General features: G+C 40.9%; 2 protein-coding genes across 4 annotated transcripts in view; both read right to left on the bottom strand.

Annotated features, from left to right (window-relative positions):
• Nucleotides 1–13,860, bottom strand: part of creb3l2 (cAMP responsive element binding protein 3-like 2) — a 31,681-nt gene extending 17,821 nt beyond the window's left edge. Inside the window, exon 1 of one of the 2 annotated variants that reach the window (XM_071502163.1) lies at nucleotides 13,463–13,860. In XM_071502163.1, the coding sequence (XP_071358264.1) occupies nucleotides 13,463–13,561 (99 nt within the window). In that variant the 5' untranslated portion in view covers nucleotides 13,562–13,860. The remainder of the gene's footprint in view (nucleotides 1–13,462) is intronic. The other variant, XM_071502164.1, reaches the window with a different exon arrangement.
• A 1,480-nt stretch (nucleotides 13,861–15,340) lies between these two features.
• ssbp1 (single-stranded DNA binding protein 1) lies at nucleotides 15,341–20,785 on the bottom strand. Of its 2 annotated transcripts, none has more exons than XM_071502493.1 (7): nucleotides 20,675–20,785; nucleotides 19,630–19,716; nucleotides 19,458–19,515; nucleotides 19,206–19,346; nucleotides 17,920–18,007; nucleotides 16,577–16,665; nucleotides 15,341–16,479 (listed from the first exon to the last, which is right to left on the bottom strand). In XM_071502493.1, the coding sequence occupies exons 2-7, from the start codon at nucleotides 19,651–19,653 to the stop codon at nucleotides 16,436–16,438; spliced, it is 444 nt and encodes a 147-aa protein (XP_071358594.1). In that variant the 5' UTR covers nucleotides 19,654–19,716; nucleotides 20,675–20,785; the 3' UTR covers nucleotides 15,341–16,435. The 2 variants fall into 2 exon arrangements, with proteins under 2 accessions (XP_071358594.1, XP_071358595.1); XM_071502494.1 differs by lacking the exon at nucleotides 20,675–20,785 and adding an exon at nucleotides 20,485–20,660 and having other exon boundaries at nucleotides 19,630–19,718.
• Nucleotides 20,786–20,948: the final 163 nt, after the last annotated feature.

The following is a 20,948-nucleotide window of genomic DNA, read 5'->3' as shown; positions in this document are numbered from 1 at the left end:
AAAAATTAGCGAAAGGAAAACAGCCACAGAAATAAGTTTTAAATCTGCATATTTCTTTGATTGCTGTGCTCCTGGCAACCACTACCCCAACGTCTGTCAGACTGAGCAATGATGTGAAACAACAGTCTGATAATCACTAGGATTCATTGACATTGGATGTTTGTACCAAATTTGACGCCAATCGATCCAGTAGTTGTCGAGATATTTAACTCTGGACCCGACCATCCAAGAGCTACGTGCTGCTGCTTATACCCATAGATCAATAATCAATGCCTAATCAATCCCAATACAAGCTGCACTGTAACCAACAGATACAAAAGAGGTGAAATCATGAGATGTTGCCAGATTTCAGTTGAGGCAACCCAGACATGAGATAACAGTGACAGCGAGCAGGACTTTGCATCTCTCTGGAACCACTTCCCATTGGTTGTAACAGCGCTGGGCTTGAGGCTGGTCGGCTGCCCTAACTGTGGCATTGATGCTGTGTGTGACAAATCACAGGCCTTGGAGGGGTTCTGCTATCAGGGTCTTATCTGCAGGTTGGGCGGCTGCAGGAGGCGAGCCCAGCACAAAGACTTCCTGTCTGGACCTTGTCGGATCCTTAAAAGACGCACTTTTATGTGTAAAACTGTCATTTTTAACTAATTGCCAACAAATTCAGACATGAAATAAGCAATGAAGTTTACAAAGCTCCACATGTTTGGGTTCCACCCGCCTGTGTAGTTACTTCTGTTAGTTCCCACATGCAGACACACAAACATTTGTCTTCCTGACATCATCTCTTCCATAATGTCTGGTCCCAGGCGTGAACGAACTCCCCTCAAGAGCTGAAGCTCGGCCAGAATGAGCTCGCTTCACAAAAATGCCCTCATTCTGAGGGAGGCTCAGGCTGGTTCTCACAGGGATAAGAGCACAACACAGACACTCCCTGGCCCAGATCCCAGACATCTACCCCGGCTCTGTTCGCCAAAACTGCAGGAAACAAGTGGACCAGGACAAAACAAGACAATAATGAAAGAGAGAGAAGAAGCAAAGAATTTCCTGCAAGTTTTCAGGAAACAAGGGAATCCTGACATGATTAAGTTTGCAACTGATGATTATTTTCATTAATCATTTTTTTTATAGGTAATAAGTAATATAAGTAATTTTTCATTTTTCAAAGTAAAAGACCAAATATTTGCTGGATCCAGCTTCTCAAATATAAAGATTTACAGTTTTTCTTGCTTTTCTTTCATTATAATATGAATATCTTTGCATTTCCTACTGTTGGTTGGACAAAATGAGCAATATAACAACATCCCGCTGGTCTCTGGGAATTTTTTTATAAGGAAGTATTAAAGGAACAACTTATTAATCAATAACTAAAATAATCATTTGGTTGCAGCCCTAAACAACAGCCACACCTGTTTCTATAGAGCTCTGAGGTGGATGCTTCACTCACCCACCAAACAGGGCAGATTTCCTTCCCTGAGCAGGGTCAAAGGTCAGAAAGACTAATCAGATACTTAGATTAAAGGTGTATCTTAGGGGGAAATTTCCCCCCAAAAAAAGGTCTAGATGATGTATACTTAATATCAGACACCAGCCAGTCACAGTTGACAGTTTAAATCCTATTAAGGTACAAAAGACATTAAAAGAGTCAAATTTAAGTTCCTGAATATACAAAAATATATGCATCCGCTTTGATATTATCATATATTTGACTCCTTTCTTTAAATAACAACGTGACGGGGGTGGAGTGATGGTTAACGGATGTAAACAACAGGAAGTGTGAGAGAATAACAGTAGGCGTGACGTCCAGCTGAGCTACGAGTGTTTACTCTCCACCCACAGGCGAGGACAGCAATACACAAAACATCTGAACGTGACAAAAATCACAGCAGCTCCATCGCAAAGCAGTTTCCAGGCTCTGACGTCCGTTTCCTGTTTAACGCCGCGGTCTTGACCCTCTCTCCGGTTTCATTAATGTTTCATGACCGAGGGGAAAAAGCCTTCGTGTCGGTGTTTATGCTGAGACACGACAGGAAATGGGTTTCAAATGGGAAGAGTGGAAAAGTCAAAGTTCAAAACTGTGAGTCAGTTGTTATCTGGAGGCTGCTGTGCAGATCTCACAGTGCACGTGTGTGTGTGTGTGTGTGTGTGTGTGAATTAGTTATACAGACGAGCTGCCTCAGACTGAGACGATGAAGAAACTCAGATTTCCAATATGACAAATGGAAAAAACATCTCTCCCTTCTCTCCCTTTGGGTCCCTCTGATTGTAAACCCCCACAAGTCCTCCCTCTGCTCCGCCTCCTGAGGCTTCCCCAGAGTTCAAAATTCAACCCCCAAAACACACACACACACACAGAGTAACACAAACTTTCCAGTCTTACTCTGTCACACTGACCTATCATTGAGCACAACCCCCACAAACACACACACTGACCCTCCAGATGTTACACAATGACTTCACCAGACTGATACAGGCTCAATTCAGGCTGATTTTATGCCCATAAGGTTCAGACTAGCTCTATTCTAAATTTCCTATCATAACAAATCCCATGAAAAGACCAAAACTAATTATTAATTAATGCCACTTACAAGTATTGTCTGCGTATCCAGAGCCTGATATATCGTCCTCCTCTGTGCCTCTGGGCTCCACTGTTTCCACAAACTATTAAAAACACATTAATGAGCTTTTGTTGCTGTGGGTAACATGTTCCTTCATTATGATGAAAACACACACTGTTTATTTTGAGTCAGACCTACATTCACCGTCCTGCTGGTGGAATATTAAATAAGATGAAATATAAAGCTTGAATGAGTGAGTTTTATGATTTATTTTATTTAGTTACTTTTGGACAGAGCCAGATTAGCTGTATCCCCTTATATCCAGTCTTTGTGCTAAGCTATGCTAACCAGCTGCTGGTTGTAGATCTATATTTACCACAGAGAGGCATTAAGTTTCTTATCTAAGTCTCTGCAAGCAGCAAATAAGTGAGTTTCCCTGAATGATGATTTATTCCTTTAAAGGTCCTATATGTCATTTTTTCGCAGCGAGGAGCGAGTGGTGATGAAGGTCGCTCGCCAATAGCTTCAGTCATCTTTGCATTAACAATTCAAGAGGTTGTAATTCCCCCTGTGAGCTGTGCTGCTTCTTCAGGGCAGATTGCGTCGCTATCAGAAAGTGATGAGACAGGCTGCGGCTAGCTGGTTAGCGTGCTAACTTCAGTAAAAGAAAAGAAAAAGTGAAAGAGAGAAGCTTTAACATCAGTGTTACTTTCCATCACTGGGGACAGCTCTTGGTGAGTAAAGGAATAAAGTTTAATGCTGAACTGATGCTAACTTACATAAAACTCCTTTAAAGATTTACATCTGCAGTAGGAACCAATGAGCTTCAGCTTTCTAATTATACAGTGACTGTAATGTGACATTTTGAGCAGCTTCCATATAAATATACAAGTTTAGAAATCAGCAAATCAACTTTTTTTTTGGTAGTTAAAGGTTCCATGTGGAGTTTTTAGCCACTGCAGTTTGATGACTGATCTACAGTCTCGAAGAACAGGACTGATTTTAATTATTCAAAATATTCTGTTTGACACATGTTTCAGGTTTGTGTGCTTTCGGTGAGAAACACACAACTTTTGTTTGTGTACGAGGAAAATCCACAGGGCACCTTTAAACGTAACACAATATGACTAAATATCAGCAGACTACTATTAGTCCATCTGCAGACTCCACTTGTTGCCAAACAGCTGCCAGATGCAGCAGAGACCCTGTTCATGTCAAACACAAGCACAACGGTCTTTCTATGTCTCTCATCCTCCCTCTCTCTCTCTCTTATCCTGCCCTCATCCTGTGTGTGCTTGTTCAAAACTGGGTCAACACACACACACACACAGAAACACACACACACACACATGCATAACTTTTTCCATCTCTCCACTGTAACACTGACCGGTCATCAAGTACCATCAAACACACACACACACACACACACACACACACACACACACACACAGCCGCTGCTCACCAGCTGAACTCCTTCACCTCTTCTCCTCACACTCTGCTCTCCTTTTGTATTTCCCTGATTTTCTCATCTTCCTTTGCATCGACTCATCTCCACTTTAAATCACCTCAGCTCAACAAGTGTCATCTGTAAATCACTTCAAAGTAGCAGAGTCTGAAAGTGAGAAGATTTAGTTCATATTCTTGTCTTCTCTTTGTGTTTTATCTGCTTGTTTTTGCAGGATAATCCCCCTAAACATTAGTTGTCAAGAAGAGTAAAGATCTCTTTTTTTAATTCAAAGATTCCTCCCTAAAAATCCTGTGGGATGCTGGGTAAAATCTGGGTCAGTGCCGGTCTTGCTGAGTACCCCATAGCGAGCTTGTTAATCCTTAGAAAAGGCAAACACTCAGCGAAACTTGTTTGGGCGCGCTGCTGATCTTAATTCCTGTGTTAAAGCAGCCGGTGCTCGTCGAGTAGAAGAATGCTTGAATGTCGAGTCGCACACACAGACACACACATGCTGAACTTTAAATGGATGAATGGGCTTGTTCATGTCTCTGCAAATGAAAAGCTTCATGTAAGAGGAAGGTGTGATGGAGAGTTCAGGCAAACAGGCAAAGTAAGATTTGACTGATAAAAGTTTTAAATGGTTCAAATATTGATGTTTGTGCCGATGTTTTTGTCTTTGCATCATCATCAGCTGTCTGCTCCTGCAAGCCACTGCTGCTAATTGCCACCACCCAGCTGAGATATCAGATAAAGACGCCATGACGTCTTATTTTCTTTGTCTTTTTTGTCTAAATGTGTACTCTCCCATCAGCGCGGGAGGTTTCTCCTTTATGCATCAAGGCACAAAGTAAAGGTGTGGAGGTCAAGGTGGTTGGACCTGCAGTAAACAATGGCCGCAATCTTTCCAAACCTGAACCAAGTGTTGGCAAATGTCGGATATAAAAACATGGATCCTGAACATAATCCAGAGTCGTTCAAAGCCAACATTCCTGTGAGGCGACAAGGTTGTGGCTGATTTCCAGCCTCATGTCAAACTTGTCGTTGATAATGTGCTTTCAGTTCCATTCTCAAGAGCTGACACTGGCCCAAGGCTAAACTCAGACGATTCTCTTGGCCCACCATAAAATCCTACAGCCACATCTGGTGTCCACGTACGGGCCAGAGACGGCTCACCTCCGGTCTTCTCACACAAACCCAACTGATTTGGTTACTTGGAGTAAAGGTCTTTGTTGTCAACATTTACAATTTGGTCAAAGTTGAAGATTTTTCCACTAAAAAAAATCACTTTACATGTCCAACAGTCTAATAAACAAAGTGATTATTGGCACACAAATGGGATTAAAAATGACTGAAAAGGGTAGAAAACAGTAAAGAAGAAATTTAAATAGATGGTGGAAACTCATTGGATCGTCTGCCTTTACAAACTACCAAATGTTGCTCTAATGCACAAAGCAATGGATGGATGGATGGATGAATGGATGAATGGCTGGATGGATGGATGGATGGATGGATAGATGCATGAATGGATGGATGGATGCATGGAAGGATGGATGCATGGAAGGATGGATGGATGGATGAATGGATGGATGGATGCATGGAAGGATGGATATGACTGAATTTTATTTTGTATTTCTGGTGAAAATCTCAAACTCAATGTTGCCAAATTATGATTGAAATTCTAAGGAAGTTAGGGCAAAACATTTCACAATTCACAAGAAGTAAGTATTGAGTTAGTATTAGGTTCATTCTACTTTTTAATTTTCTATAGAATCTTAAGGTAAAACAATCAAGAATTGAAGGGTTAAATAAAAGACAAATACTTAGAAGGGCAAGGGGGAAGGAAGCGAAGGGCAGTTGTGGAGCTAAAGAAAGATGGACGACCCTACAGATCACAAGGAAAGAAGAGTCGGAAAGAGCAACAAGGAGGTGAAGCAGCAGTTTCTTAGGAAATTCGGGAGAAGTTTCTGGCATTTTAGACAGGAGCCAACTCGTCCCAACTCTCTGCTCACCCCGGAGGAGTGACGGATGACGAGGAGGAGGAGGAAGAGGTGGAGATGGAGGAGGGCTGGAAAGAGAGGTGAAAGGTTAACTAGTCAGCGGATGGAGAGCTTTCTGTCTTAAACTGCTCTTGATTGTACACTTTGAGCCACAAGGCAGGATGTAAGCTGCAAAATCCATAAAAAACACATCAAAGTTGAGAGTGCCTCACAGCTCGCACACCTTACTGTTTAATAAGCAGTTTACAGGCTTTAAAGTCTTTGATGTTTAATACCTGAAATGGTGAAGCTCGTGCAGAAAGCCTTATGTTTAAATACACTGAAATTCTGTTGATTCTGCCACTTTAAAGTCTATAATAAGGATATTACTTTGATTTGCCCCAAACTGCTCAAACTTCAACACGAATATCTTTCAAATTTGCTTTTATGCCCAAAGAAAAAAAAAAAAAGATGATACGGCAGAAAGTTGTGGTAAAGACCATAAAAAGGAAAGAAGGGGTGTTGCATTTCACCAGGCTGCTTCTATATAAAACTGCCTCCAGGGTTGGATGTTAAAACCACTCAGGGGGATATTAAACCCACACCCTGTTAACCACACACACAATCACTGAAAACCTTTTATGGCGCCTAAAGAGAAAACGAGGAGGCAGATGAGGGACAGACAGATAGAGAGTCAAGAAAAGAGAGGCAGACAGACAGAGGGATAAATTTAGCTTCGCCTCAGAGAACGAAGGCTCCTGTGGATTTTCCATAATGATCCCTCACACTCTGATTACTACCTTCGCTCTGCTTTCAAATGGCTGCCTGCCCGCAGAAAACTGAAGTCGGAGTCCACTTTCAGAGTCAGGGGAGAAGTTGCATCAGATTTGAAGAAGAGGAAAAATGTGACATTGATGTCCATGTGCGCACCATGTGTAGGTTACTGTCAATTTCTAAAGCTGAACGAGCGAAAATCAGCAAGGTGGCTTCAATTAGAGCAACGCTGAAATGAATAATAAGGTACATCAGGCAGACAGTTGCTAAAGCTGCCAAATATTTTCGTCTCATCAGGGTGGAAAGACCTCAGAAGACGCATCTAGACATTCTGTGTAAAGTTTTCCCATTTACAACCTTTGAAGTGATGAATAAATGTGTATTTCAGCAAAGTAACGTCACAATTAAAAGGTCAATAATCATGGTTCCTCTGATTGTGGGTCGTGCTAACTTTGCACTCGCTACAGACCGATGTTGAGATTTAAGAAAATGTGTAACAGCAAAACACCGTAAACCAGGAGCCTCTGAAATCTTTCCAAGTAAACATTTACAATTCAAATAATCGACTCTAAAGCTCCATTTACACCTGAGGTTATCATGTGATCCGTATCTGAACACATTTACTTTATCACTTTTAGAGAAGGCTGACTTCAAAGCTACTGCTACAACCTGTAGGGTTTGATGAGCAGCTTAAGTGGTGGAGTTAGGTGACAATTAAACTTGCTGGGTGGATTTTATTCATGATAACAATTAGGTCCCGTGGTGCAGGCTGCATTTACACCTGGCTGAGATTCAATAGGCTTCAGATCACAAAGTGTTCTCTGTGTTATTTACCCACTGTGTTAACATGCATTTTTCCTTAATATACAGACAGGATGGAGATACAGATCATGTGCTAATGTCAGGTCTAAATGGCGTCAGTCAGACCGAAAGAAAACGCAAAATATAGCCTGAAAAGCCCCAGAAAGTTCAAATTTCCAAAATAAGACTGGTCCCAACTTTTTAAATGTTAAATTGTACAACAAGTAAAACTCTAAAGCCAACGTCCACCTCGCTGGACGACCGCTGCCATGTGAAAACCATACTACTCTTTATCCTGACCGTGTTTCTTTTGCATATCCTGACTCTAAATTTACCTGAACCACTGCGAGCCAATTAAAGAGCTGCCATTCACGACTCAAACGAAACTCACTGTCCAGCTGCTTTAATATTTAACTTTAACGTCAACGTTTTATACGAGCAGCAAAAAAAAACACACAACAGCTCAGTGTGTTTCGTTGTGTTTCTGTCTGCACGGTCGTCTCTCACAACTCGACTCCAAGACCAACCTGAAGATCCAGAGCCACACCTGCAGAAATAACACTGCGCGCTTCATTATCACGCACAGGTACGCTCCTTTGTGCTGACACTTCAAACTGAATCGTGATATGTAAAACGTGACAGTGGATACACCCGGAGGAGACACTTTGACCTCTGACTGGCAATAAAATGTGACCGGTGGTGAAAGAATGTCGTCATTTATCTGCTCTCAATGAAAACCTGGACTGCTAAGAGTGTGTGTGTGAGGGTGTAAATGTGTGTGTGTGTGTGTGTGTGTGTGTGTGTGTGTGTGTGTGAATGGCCGTCTCTGCCTACACACTGGCACTCATGTTACAGCAGCAGACACACGGACCATTCAGACAGAGACAGAGCGAGGCCACCGGCGAGCAGGATGCCCTGCCCCGACGGAGAACAGGCTCTGCACTGTGAGCACATGGATCAAGCTGTTTACCCTCAACTCTCTGCCTGTTTGTGTGTGTGTGTGTGTGTGTGTGTGTGTGTTTGAGCAGCACAACTCTACCGTGAGTGTGTCGAAGACATCACGTATATTAATAAAGACGAATGTTAGATTGATACAGGGCGGCTGTGTGTTATGTAAGCAGGCACATAGTTGGAAAGCCCTGGAGCATGTGCACAGCAAACATGCTGCACGGCGTCCTGCTCTTCTCTCCGGCAGCGCAGCGAGTACAACATGTGCTGAGCAACACGCCAGTTTTTCAGCGCAGGAGTTGGTGTTCAGGTTTAAGGCCGCTGTCTTTCTGTCTCCGTGTATTTCACATGTGTGGACTCTCTGTCACCTCCTGTTTCTCTGCATTCAGCTGATGTTTATCTCATATGACTCAGTCCACCTCTGATACGACAGATATAATGTGGCTTCATTGATTATTGTACGTTTACATTCATTCTACAACTGATCAATGATGTATATATCTTTTAGGTACTTTACTTTACCTCCACTACAGCACAGCTATTTGACAGCAGCAGTAACTAGTTACCTCTCAGGTTAAGATTTTACACAACAGAACATATGATGAGCTCATAAAATACAATATATTGTTAAAGATTAAACCAGTGGATCCTAAACTTTTTGTTCAATAACCAGAATCTAGAAAAATCAGAGTGTCACAGTCTAATCAACTAAATCCCTTAGCACTTAAAGTAGCAACATTATACAACTGTTTGACCCTAAAATAACAGACTCAGAATCATTTTGATGGTGCACTGTCAGCAGCTGATGCATGAATATGTGTCTTTGTTTCTTAGGGAAAATATATTAAAAAAATATATTTTTACATTTTCCCTCACGTCATACACACACACACACACACACACACACACCTAAAATATCTGTTCTTAATTCACTACGTCGTCATAAAGGACTGTTTTTGTCACAGATGAGTGAAGAAGAAAAGACAAAGTCACGTCTCCACCTTCACACTGATGCAATGTTACTATTATAAAACCTGAGGAACTTGATCATGATAAAAGCTTCTGCACGACAGAAGGAGACAGAGACGGGAGGGACCTCTGAATGACGGGAGACGCAGGCGTTGAGGCCGAGGATCCCACACATCTTACCGACTGAGAGGGTTTACATTGTCGTGAGGAATCCCAGGTCAACAAACCCCCAGAGAGAGAAAGTGAGAGTGAGTCCCGACCCAGAGCCGGGGAGGAGAACAAAGACTCAACAGTCTGTTTCTCAAGCTGCCTCAGATTCAAACACTACAGTCTTGTTGGCTTTCACACACATACATACTATTCATGCTTCACTATATATAGAATATTCACGGTGCTAACAAGAGCATCTTAGTGCTGCAGCTTAACACAACCTGGCCTTTATGTGCTTTATATTTGACACTGTTCACCTTTTCAAACACCTGGAGGGAAACTCTGCTTCAACTGTGCTCACTGGGGGGTGGGCAGTAGCACCAATATCAATACTAATACTGACAGTTGTGTCTTCACATTTCTTTTAATAATCCTGTTAATTAGTTGCATATTAAAACATAATCCCACGTTTCTTTATTGATAAAACCTAATAATTCACCAGCATTTTAAGCCCTTTAGCGAATCTATCTTAACTCACTACAAAGAGACTTAAATGCAAGAAATTACAGAGCGGATGTTCAAACACAGAGTTGGTGAAGTTGTGAGAGTCAAATAAAAAAAAAAGAATCAAATCAAAAGCAGCATATATATTTATTTTTATATGTCATTTAGTCTAATTAGTTATTGTATATAATTTAGCCTTTAATTCTGCTGTTTTTTTTTTGTGAAGTGGCTGCTGCAACATTGCATTTACACCCCAAACAAACAGGGGGCAGCATGTTACCAGACAGTTGGGGTTTCAACCCGAATGTGCAAAACAAAGGTATGCACTCTTTGGTCGCCCCTCCCACCTCTCTCTTCGGATTGGCCATCGGGCAAACCGGGACAAATCCCGATCCCTTTAACTCTTTTGTCCATATCAGGATCCTGTAGGAACGATGACTCGGTTTTTCCTCTCATCTGCAGCAGGTTAACTTCAGATTAAGCGAAGTTATTATAGTTAAGTCCGGAGATAAGTGGATAATCATAATCAGAATATTTTATTGATCAGCAGGGGGAAATCAGGTTACGTTTCAGTTGCTCCTTTAAGAATGGAAATGAAACACAACAAGCTCACTTCCTAGCACAGCCTGACTTTCTGCACTTAACCACACACTGTGTTAAAGTTTCAGTGGAGAGATTTTAGTTTGGAAAGTGAAAACTGAACTTCATAATCATATGAACCTGAAAGCAGAATCCAGGCTCATCACTATATTATGATGATCGATTTTAAACCTTTAACAACAATTTACAGACGCTCCCTAATCTTGTGTGTTTGTGCACTGACTTCTTATAATTTCCTATTTAATCAGTAGCTTATTTTGGTTTTTATCCATTTAGCCAATGATCTTCTGATTTTCTGTCTTTATTTCATCATTTAAAACAAATGGTGACTGGACACCAAACCTTCCTGTAACTCCTACACTGTCTTATAGTGATGTAAAGAAGGAGAACAGAGCAGCTGCAGCTCTCTGCTCTGATTCGGCTGCTGGTATTTGACAGGATCTGTAGCCTCAGGACTTTAGAGGACCTACATTCTCAGCTTGACACCACAAGTCTTTACCTGTCTGTAGGTTTTCCTAGAGGAGGTAAATGCCAAAGTGTGTGTGTGTGTGTGTGTGTATCTGTGTGTATTGTCTCAGTCTCAGGGCTCAGTCAGCCTCTGTGGTGTCTGATTCCCATCCTGAAAACCAGCTGGATTCCTCCCTGTAAACCCATCCACTCCCCCCATCGTCTCCACACACAAACACACATGTGCACAAAAATCCCACTTACACACACACACACACACACACACACACACACACACACACACACACACACAGCCTGTGGCTCACCCTCACCGAACTCACACACACTCCTCTTGGCCCACAGTGTTACCCAGAGAGACATATGGCTGCAACACACACTTCAAGTTACATAACTGAAGGCAAAAGGCCATTTAAAGGGTTGGTTCACTGAGAAGATGCTGTGTTTATTTCAACTATTTCTACTATATTCTACTGTATCTATTGGTGATCAGGTAAAACTGTAACATGGTGCAGAAGTTATAATTGTTTACAAATGCTGTACATTAATAAACACTTCAAATGTGCTCATAACTTCATTATAGTGGCAATAGGGACCGTTTTTTTATAGCATTTTTTAGTGGAGGCCAACAAGGTTTTACAATCACTGTGGTTATGCAGGTATCTACTGTGTGTGATCTGCAAAAATGACAAATACTGACAATTTTCAGGTATAAAATGTTAAGGGTTTGCAGGATTTTCTTTCTCTTATGTGAATGTAAGATGAATATTTTTAACTTTTAATGTGCTAATTGAAAAAACAAGGAGATTTAAAGACTGAGGAGCTGGAAATGTGGGAGCTTTTCACCAGCTTCTCACATTTTCATGACATTAGGCCAAACAATTAATCTATTAACGAAGAAAAAACATCACTAACATACAACTATAGAACCGTTCAAGGTTGAAAAAGCTATTGTTTCTCTTTATATACACAGAAAAACTGCAGAAAAATGTAAAACAGTCTGTTTACATGTGAAGTGATTTCATCCAAAAGTCTACAAACATGTTCGTCTGTAAAACACTGCAAACGTTCACTTTTAATTAGAGCTTTACTGCACCTTACATGATATATAAACATGATAATTACTGTAATGTTTACCTGCAGCCCTGTTTCACTGCAGGACTGCGCTGCTGTCAGATGTCCTAATGCTAGAATCTCTTCTTTGCTGGATTTGTAAGTAAAGTTTTTTTTTCTGCAGACTTCAGTAAAATAAAATAAGTTTAACTTTAGATGCTGTGTGTCTGAGTGTGTTGTAAAAGTTATTATTTACTATAAACTATTATTTACAGGTGGTTTATATTTCAGCAGAGACCAAAAGAAGATATTCATTTCATTGATCCAAATGAAATGTGTGGTTTAAAATGTGCAGGGAAGTGTTTAGTGTTTACAACAGGACGCACTTGTCTGCACATTATCCGCCCCCTAAACAAACCTGGAGTCTGGGAGCACATTGGGTGTTTTATTTTGAAGGAAACCAAGTGGTTGCTGTGCCGGTTCATGAGCCGGATTCGTCTCAAACGGATTTTCAGTATGTGAACTTCAACAGGGTCATGATAATATTTTCATTACATATACAGTTAAGTAAGAGTTCACCCATAACTAGAGGCGAACAAGGCACCAGCTCCTCTCGTCATCCTCTGACTTGAATTGTGGTGAGCCCATGAGTAACTGGGTGGGGGGTGGGGGGGACCCCAAGGACCCAGAGCTGGATGACGGACTCCGTGCATGAAAGATATTTACTGTTCAAGAGCGTTGTTCGGACACAGTGCAACATATTACAGACTCAATGATCGATTAACAGAAAAATAATTGTTAGCTGAAACCCTACACTGTGGTTCTAGACTAAATTGTGTTCAGGTGGGGGTTTCCTTCAAGTGCATCCCTCCCCAGAACTCAAACCTTTACATATTCTTTATATCATAAGTTTATAGCACTGGTGAAGTGTGTTTCAGTGAAAAGAAAAAGGGGGAAAACCAGACTGAGAAATAGTCTAACTTGCATCCTGGATCCCAAGGCTCAAGTTGTGAATGGAGAGCAGGGCAGCACACACACACACACACACACACACACACACACACACACACACACTCCCCTCTCCTGTCTGTTAAATCCTCAACAGAGGGAGATAAAGGCGATTATTACCCCTGTGAGAAGCTGCAAAGCCAATCACCAGGCCCTGATCGATCACTCACACACCCCTTCCCCATCCTTCCGTCCATCCCTGATCGATCACTCACGTTGGTGTAGAGCACAGAGTCGATCTCCCCGGCCTCGGACAGCTCGCTGAGGTTCCTGTCCCAGTGTAGGAACGGCTCCCCACTGTCCAGGATCTCCATGGCTCCTGCACACAGACGCTCCGGCCTTGTGGATGTTGTTTTTCTCCTCCAGCAGCAGCAGCAGCAGCAGCAGAAATGCAGGTCGGACTGGAAACAAAACTCCTGCAAAAAAAAAAGTTCCCAACAACTTGTCTGAGTGGAGGAAAAGAAAGAAAAAGGAAGTAGAGACAGGTCCAGCTGGTTCAGAGAGAGAGAGCGTCAGGCTGGGAGCGTCTCTTCTTGTTGTTTATCATCTCCTCTCTGGGTCGGGGTCCGCAGACTGTTTTCTGCAGCCTCTCTTTCCTTTCCTTTCCTCCTCCTCCTCCTCCTCCTCCTCCCAGCAGCCCAGACAGACAGGAATGTGTGGGCGGAGTCACAGAGACCCGCAGAGAGGAGAAAACACAGGAAATAAAATAAAAGAGGAGAAATCAAGGATCCACGGGTCTGATGCTCTGAATGGCTTTTCACCACGTATTCAAATTCAACATCAGACAGAAACAAGATGTAAAGTTAAAAAGTGATTCATTTGTTTCAGCTGTTTGTGACACTAGTGTCAAACACCCGCAGGAATAAACAAGAGCTTCCGGTTTCTAATTTCAAAATAAAGCCCTCATTCCTCATTTCATTCCACATTGGCTCTCTCTGCTACCAATACTGCTATGACAAAAATAATACAAATGATAATAACAATATTAACTACTACTACTAATACTACTGATAATAACAGAATTTAAAAAAAATCAATGAAATAACAATGACATGGGGATTGTGTTTTAAGATCAAATTTAAAAGACATTTTTTGTCTCAGTGTTTATTTTCTTGTTCCATAAAAGATTAAGTGAGTGAATGGTAAAAACAGCAAGTCAGCACTTACAATGAAAGAAAGAAACTTTCACCAGTGCATAAAAAAAATGATTCTCAGCTTTTAATCACAATGTTTAGGACAATGAAAATTCCTGTAAGTGCTCAGGAACATTCAAAGTAGAACAAAATCCACAGAAAAGCTCCAGAAAAGTTACCGAATGGACCTTGTGTAGAGATTATTTGATAAAGTTCAAGGTGAAGAAAGAACAGTCTAATCTGAGATGTTTGTACTCTACAAATTAAACTGATTTGCTCAATGAGGAAATGATAATCCTCCAAAATTGTACACTATATAGTTAAAGGAGGAAAATAAAATTACTTAAAAATATTATAAAATACTATGTATATGTGTGTTCATTAAATAAATAAATAAATAAATAAATAAAAAAAGCTTTACATCGTTTTCATTTATTTTTTTAAGCTTTTATTTTTAAGATTTACCAGACTTCCGGTCCCCGTTATTGACGCTGCTTTAATCTGAAGCCACAGGTTTCTCCAGAACTCACAGCCCCGCCCACAACCTTCTGACTGACCAACCAGATCTGTTCTACCGTGCAGCTGTGCCCTCCCGCGCCTTTAACTGACAAGTGATGCAGCCAATTAGGAAAGACTTCTTGAATTCCAGGAGCCAATCACTTTAGGCCAAGCATACCTTTGCTTAAAAGCCGCCCATGTTGTCACAGAAACAGCCAATCAACGGCCAGCAGAGTGGACATTTAAAAATTAATCAGAATTCAATCATGCAGAAATAATTACATTTAAATACATGTTTTCATGTGGCTATATGCAAATATCTGTCATTAATTTCCCCTGAATTCCCCATATGATAATATTTTCTGTTTTTAAGGTTCTTTTTAAGTCTTTTTAAGTCTTCTGTAAGAGGAGTTTCTGACACAAGCAGGTTAAATCATACATACAAATGCGAAAACAAAAATGTTGGGGGAAAATCTGTCTATTACATCAGCCTTTACAGAGAAATAAACCGACAGTAGTGAGCTGAAAGCAACCAGTCGCTGTGCAGGAAGGAAATGAACACCAGATAAGTATGATAACAACTGACGAGAGAGTGACAAGGCAGAAAACAAGAATAAATGCAACAGATTAAAAAGAGCCAAACTGTCATCTCAATACAATAACGTGCAGTTTTAAATATGCACAAATCAGGGATATAAAAGGTATAATGACGAGCAGGAGAAAATAAAATAATGTTTACAAATGAAAAACATATCTGACTTTTTAAAGGTGAGGTCAAAGAGTCAATCCTATTATCACATAACAGAGGTTTACCTTGTCTTACAGTTGTGAACTTTACTGTGTGATGAGGTGAAACATGCGAACGCTAAGATTAATGCAGCACTTGAGGTTAATCCGGTGTGTTTTACTTTCAGCAGAGGCGTCACACTAACTAGCTTGATACCATATTCTTTGAGGACGACAGCTTTCACCTTGCATCATCTTTACTGGAAGGTGGTGATGTGGAACAACGAGGTAATTTCAAACAATTCTGTGTGGGGTGAATTTGATGAAATCCTAACACAGCTGAGGGGCTTGAGAAATTGTTTTCCCCGCTCAGAGTCCCCCGATTTACAGCCTTTCACTCCAAGAACCAATTTCTGAAATACTCATCTTAAAGAGAAGTTGTCTTATCTGACACAACGAGGAAAAACATTTGAAAACTTTGTCTATGATCTAAGAGTTGCTCTTAAACAGAGCTACAACTTTTCAAAACCTTGTACCAAGTCAGGAAATTACCAGTTATGATTTAAACTTTCAACATTATTTTTCACATATAAAACTTGAGAACAAGCAAACATGGCATTAAGTGTATCTTTCTAATGGTTGTGTACACACGACATGTATCGAAGTCTTCTTTTTCCCACCACAGTCAAACATTATCAGAGTGTCACAGCTTATTCTGTCCCCTCCCCGGTGGGTCAATCAGTTCCTTTACTTGGAGGCATTCAGGTTCTCAGTCTTATTGTTGTACGAACAAGCAGATAGAAAAAAAAAAAGTTGTCGAGGAGAAATTCTTCAGGTTCGGTCTCGGATGTTGTCGCTCAGGAAGATGATGTTGTCTGGAGAGACAGAAGTGAGGTTTTTTTGTTTTTAGACGTCATGCAGAGAGATAATGTGTGTGTGTGTGTGTGTGTGTGAATGAGTGTTTAATCTAACCTGCGATGATGGTGGTGGCCTGACGTCTCACTTGGTTCTTGTCCACGTACTCCCCGTAGTCCAGTTTCCCCTCTACTAGAATCCTGGACCTGAAAGAGACGAGACCCAGCGTCAGTCACAGAGCTTCCTCTTCTGTGAATCTCCTCTTTTAAACACAGTGAAATCTCATGTTTTGAAACTATATTAGAAATGTTAATTTTACATTTTCACAGATTTCACAACTTTCCCAGAATTAAGATTTTAATCAGTCCACAATTCAAATGGGATTTTGACATGAAGCACTTTTTGTAAAACAATATGAACCTCTGCTAAAAAGGATTCAATAGTCTCCAGAATATATTATGATTTGTGTTCCACAATTTTGTGGCTTTATAAGGTTCGGACAGGTCGAAGCATTTTTAAGTTAAAAGCTCAGCTCTTGTGATTTTATAATTTAAAGAACCACTTGAAATTTTAGATTTAGTTGGTTGAGCATTTCGTCAGGTTTCATGTGATAATGCACCCAAATTACTCTGAATTATCTTGGTATCAAATAACAAATCCCTGTAAAAAAAGTTGATGACCCTAAAGATGCAGCGTTCACCATGAACCACAACATCCAACATTCATGTGCAGCCGATGACTTTTGTTCCTCATCTCTCTCTCCCCTCATTCTTCCAAAAAAGGACTTTAAATTATTGATTTTCAGACTTGCCTCCTAATGCAAACAGAGATATTAAAAGGTGAAATGTCATCTGTCACAGGGAGGTTTTGTATTATAAATCTGGAGTCTCCTCCCTGACAGAAAACAGCTGGAGCAGCTGTGGTCAGGATGACCTCCTGTCAGTAACAATGGATGTGCAGTGTTGAGAACACGACGGTGGAGAAAATAGGCTTGAAAAGTCTGCGTTGATGTTTTGTTGTTTTATTTTAGCTGCGAAAACCTGACACCACTGGAACTGAAACACACTCAGACAGCTGTTCTTCACGAAGAGAAGAAATAAACACATGCAGCCACTTTTCGAGCCGACAGGACTTAAAGATGTTAAGGATATCTGTTTTGCATTGAGTATCGCTTTCAGGGGCGCAGCGGTCTGTGACCAAAACCACACAACCACAAGGTTCCCAGTTCAGATCTGCTGAGGACACGTTTTGCATGTCATCCTGCTCAACTGAACCACTGCAGCATCACTTCATATATCCCATGCTGCATCGCTGCACATATGTTTGTCTGAGTAAACTAATTTACATCCATCAAGTATTTAGACTTCATAATAAAGTGTGATAAAAGATCAGTGTTGTTCAATCTTATCTCTGCTCTCTGTCTCCGTAAAGGACAAAACAAAAACCAGAGTGGTTCGTACCCTTTCTTGACGTACTGGTAGGCCACGTCTCTCAGCCCGGGTTTGAACACGGACACGCGGTGCCACGTCGTCTTCTGACTGATGTCACCTGGAGTCAGAGAACAGCAGCACGTGAATCAGCCTGTCAATCAATCACATCATGAACCGCCACGGTCCACACAGCAGCTCACGAGGAGCATTTTGAAGCAACAACAGATAAATATAATAAATACTTTTGAGAAAGACACAATATTACCTCGGTTTATTTTGTGTCATTTGAGAGGTTCATTTTGGAGGATGGAGTTTAAACACTGACACATTCACTCATTCATTATTATATCGAATTATATTATAGCTGTGTCGTCAGAAAACCTTGAAATACGACAATGACAGTAACTGTTATGCTGTGTTTACTTCGACTGAGGCATCATTCAGGGTGTAACACTGACCTCTAGTGGCAGAAAACTACATGAAACTAATATTTAAATCACCACATTACACCATCCAAGTAATATTTACTGCTAACAGGACAAAATTACATTAAAAAAGTGCAATAGTTGCCTAAATTATGACTGTATTCTCATTTCTCCAAACTATCACAGCATGTTTATTTAAAATTAAGTAAAAAAAAAAAAAATCTTTGTGACAGTATTTTTGCTGAAAATCTGATGGATTATTTATCTTAAGGGGGATTTTTTTTAAAAAACCTATAAAGAGAAACAGCAACGTTATGTGTGACATTTAGCTACTATCACCTTCACCAACACACTTCCTGCAGGAGGTGCTGACACTGAAACGCCAAGCTACATTTCAGACTTTAAAAATGTGCCAAACCTTGAAGTGTAAACAGACTCAGCTGATTATTCAGCTTCTGGCCTTCAGAAAACGCATCATACGACAAGAGCCTGTCGAAAGAGGAACGTCAGGGCAGATAACTTCCACCGGTCAAACCTTATGTGGGAGACTGTTACTCTGGGACCAACCTGCTTTAAATACATTTCATTTTTCTGTGGTTCAGTGGAGTTTTTGCTTCTCATGATGGTCTGAAATGTTTCTTAAGAGGTTTTTCACTGTTTAAATTTGGTCATCAAATACAATACAAATCCCAATAAAAATCAAACAGAACCAAAGCAGACACCGGGAGACCTGGTTCTCTGGCTCCGTCTGTGTCCCTGCTTTCTGTTTGTGAGGCGGAGGCGGCGCACAAAGCACTCACAGTTTATTTCTAATAAAATGTGCTACGCAACTAAAATTTCTTTGCCTAGAAAAGCCATGTTTCTATCACTGTGTGTCCTCTGACGTCGCACCTGTCGGGGTCATCTCTCCGTCTCCAGAGCGCCACATCTCGTTTGTTGCTAAGGAGAAGATGGTGACGGGGTTACGACCCTCCACTTGTCTCATCACAGGATCCTGACCGACCCGACCCAACAGCTGCACTCGGTTTATCGCTGGAAGAAAAAGACGCGGACATTGTTTTGATGCTTCTTAAATATATAAAAGTGTGTAACGTAAATAGTGGACAGGTGTGTTTAATAAGAGAAAACACAAACTTTACTTACATCTCTCCAGGATGAGGCTGGTGTCGGTGCTCCTGTATCTCACCACCTGTCTGAAGAGCTGGAGGAAAGCGTGGCTGTTGATTACTCCATCCAGGTACAAGTGTTATTACGTGAAAATAAAAACACACCCAGTGAGATAAACATGATTCAGTATGAACCATTTCCTCCTCACCTGTGCTGAGGCACTTCTCAACATCTTCTCTGTGCTGCTCTCAGGGAGGCGACGGGCAAACGAACAGCAGCCGAGCTCACTGATCTACTCTGAACACGAGAAAAAGCCGGTTTAACAACAATACAATGCACCAGATCAGCTCTACTTCATTTATATAAGTGAGAGTTGAGCTGAACTCAACTATTTTAATAATCAATCTCAGCTTCTCAGATGGGAGGATTTGTTGTTTCTCTTTGTCATATATCAAAGTAAACTCAATATATTTGGGTTTTGGACGGTTGGTCAGAAAACGCAAGGGCTCTGGAAAGTTATGATTTGGCAATATTTCACCAAACAATTGATCAACTCATCAAAAATGATCATTAAGTTCAGCCCTAATTAGAGTAAATATTGAAAACAGTTGTCCATCTCTCGTTAGTTGTGGTTCTTTCAGTGAGTCAACACTCAAACCAACTGAAAAATAAATAAAAACATAAAAACATTTACATGACATTAACATGATTTTGTTTTATTTTAAAAGAGCCCCAGATAAATATATAAATTCCTAAAGAAGCATCTGCTTCACTTTGAATCCTACAACTGTCTCCACTAAAAACGACCTGTTAGAAACCCGAGAAAGGTGTTTATCGGTTCTAAGCGTTGTGAGGTGAATTATTTGAGCTTTGCTTCAAGATGAGGTGGGTTTTAACCGATGGGCGAAGCAGCAACAAAAATTAACAGATTTTTAAATGGAGTTTGGTTCGGTTTGATCGGGCGGGGTCTGGTCGGGTGTGTGATCCCGCAGTGTGTAGGTCAGACGAGCTGAAGAATAAAACATGAAGACCCGGAGTCAAAGTCAAAGCACCGGTGTCTCACAGCAGCAACGAGGCTTCTGGAGACTCCCGCCATCGGATGTGGACACGAAATGACTCCTCAAAATTAGCGTTTTTCTGAACGTGGTTTGGTGCGTAGGCTGCGGCGGCTGAACCGCAGAGAAACGGCTGCGCGTTGGTGAAAAACGGTGACGGCTGTTAAAACGACGACAAAGGAGCTTTGAGAAACTTACCAGGTGCAACACTTCAGGAGAGACTTTGATAACCTCACGCTGCTTCCGGTCCGTCTGTAAGACAAGTCCGACGCTCTACCGAAGCGTCTTAACGTTCCGCTTCTAAAAACATCATACAAGACCTTTAACAAAAAAAAAAAATATATATATATATATATATATATATATATATATATATACATGTTGAAATAATTAAAATATTTCATCAATGATCCTCGTTTAAAATCTCCTCTTTGTACGAGTTTACTATCTGGTTGATGGAATTACAGTTTTT

The sequence above is a fragment of the Trachinotus anak genome, unplaced genomic scaffold (assembly GCF_046630095.1).
Source record: "Trachinotus anak isolate AG129_WGS33_773 ecotype Australia unplaced genomic scaffold, CSIRO_AGI_Tana_v1 ptg000018l, whole genome shotgun sequence".
NCBI classification, from domain to species: Eukaryota; Metazoa; Chordata; class Actinopteri; order Carangiformes; family Carangidae; genus Trachinotus; species Trachinotus anak.
Note: the sequence above shows the minus strand (reverse complement) of the source record. Positions and strands in the feature narration are given on the sequence as shown.

Coding starts and splice junctions, on each gene's coding strand:
- ssbp1 (XM_071502493.1), bottom strand. CDS start 19,653: ATGTTGAGAAGTGCCTCAGCACAG. Junction 18,008..19,205: donor CGGAGAGATGACCCCGACAG/GTGCGACGTCAG, acceptor CTCTGACTCCAG/GTGACATCAGTCAGAAGACG. Junction 16,480..16,576: donor GGCCACCACCATCATCGCAG/GTTAGATTAAAC, acceptor CTGTCTCTCCAG/ACAACATCATCTTCCTGAGC.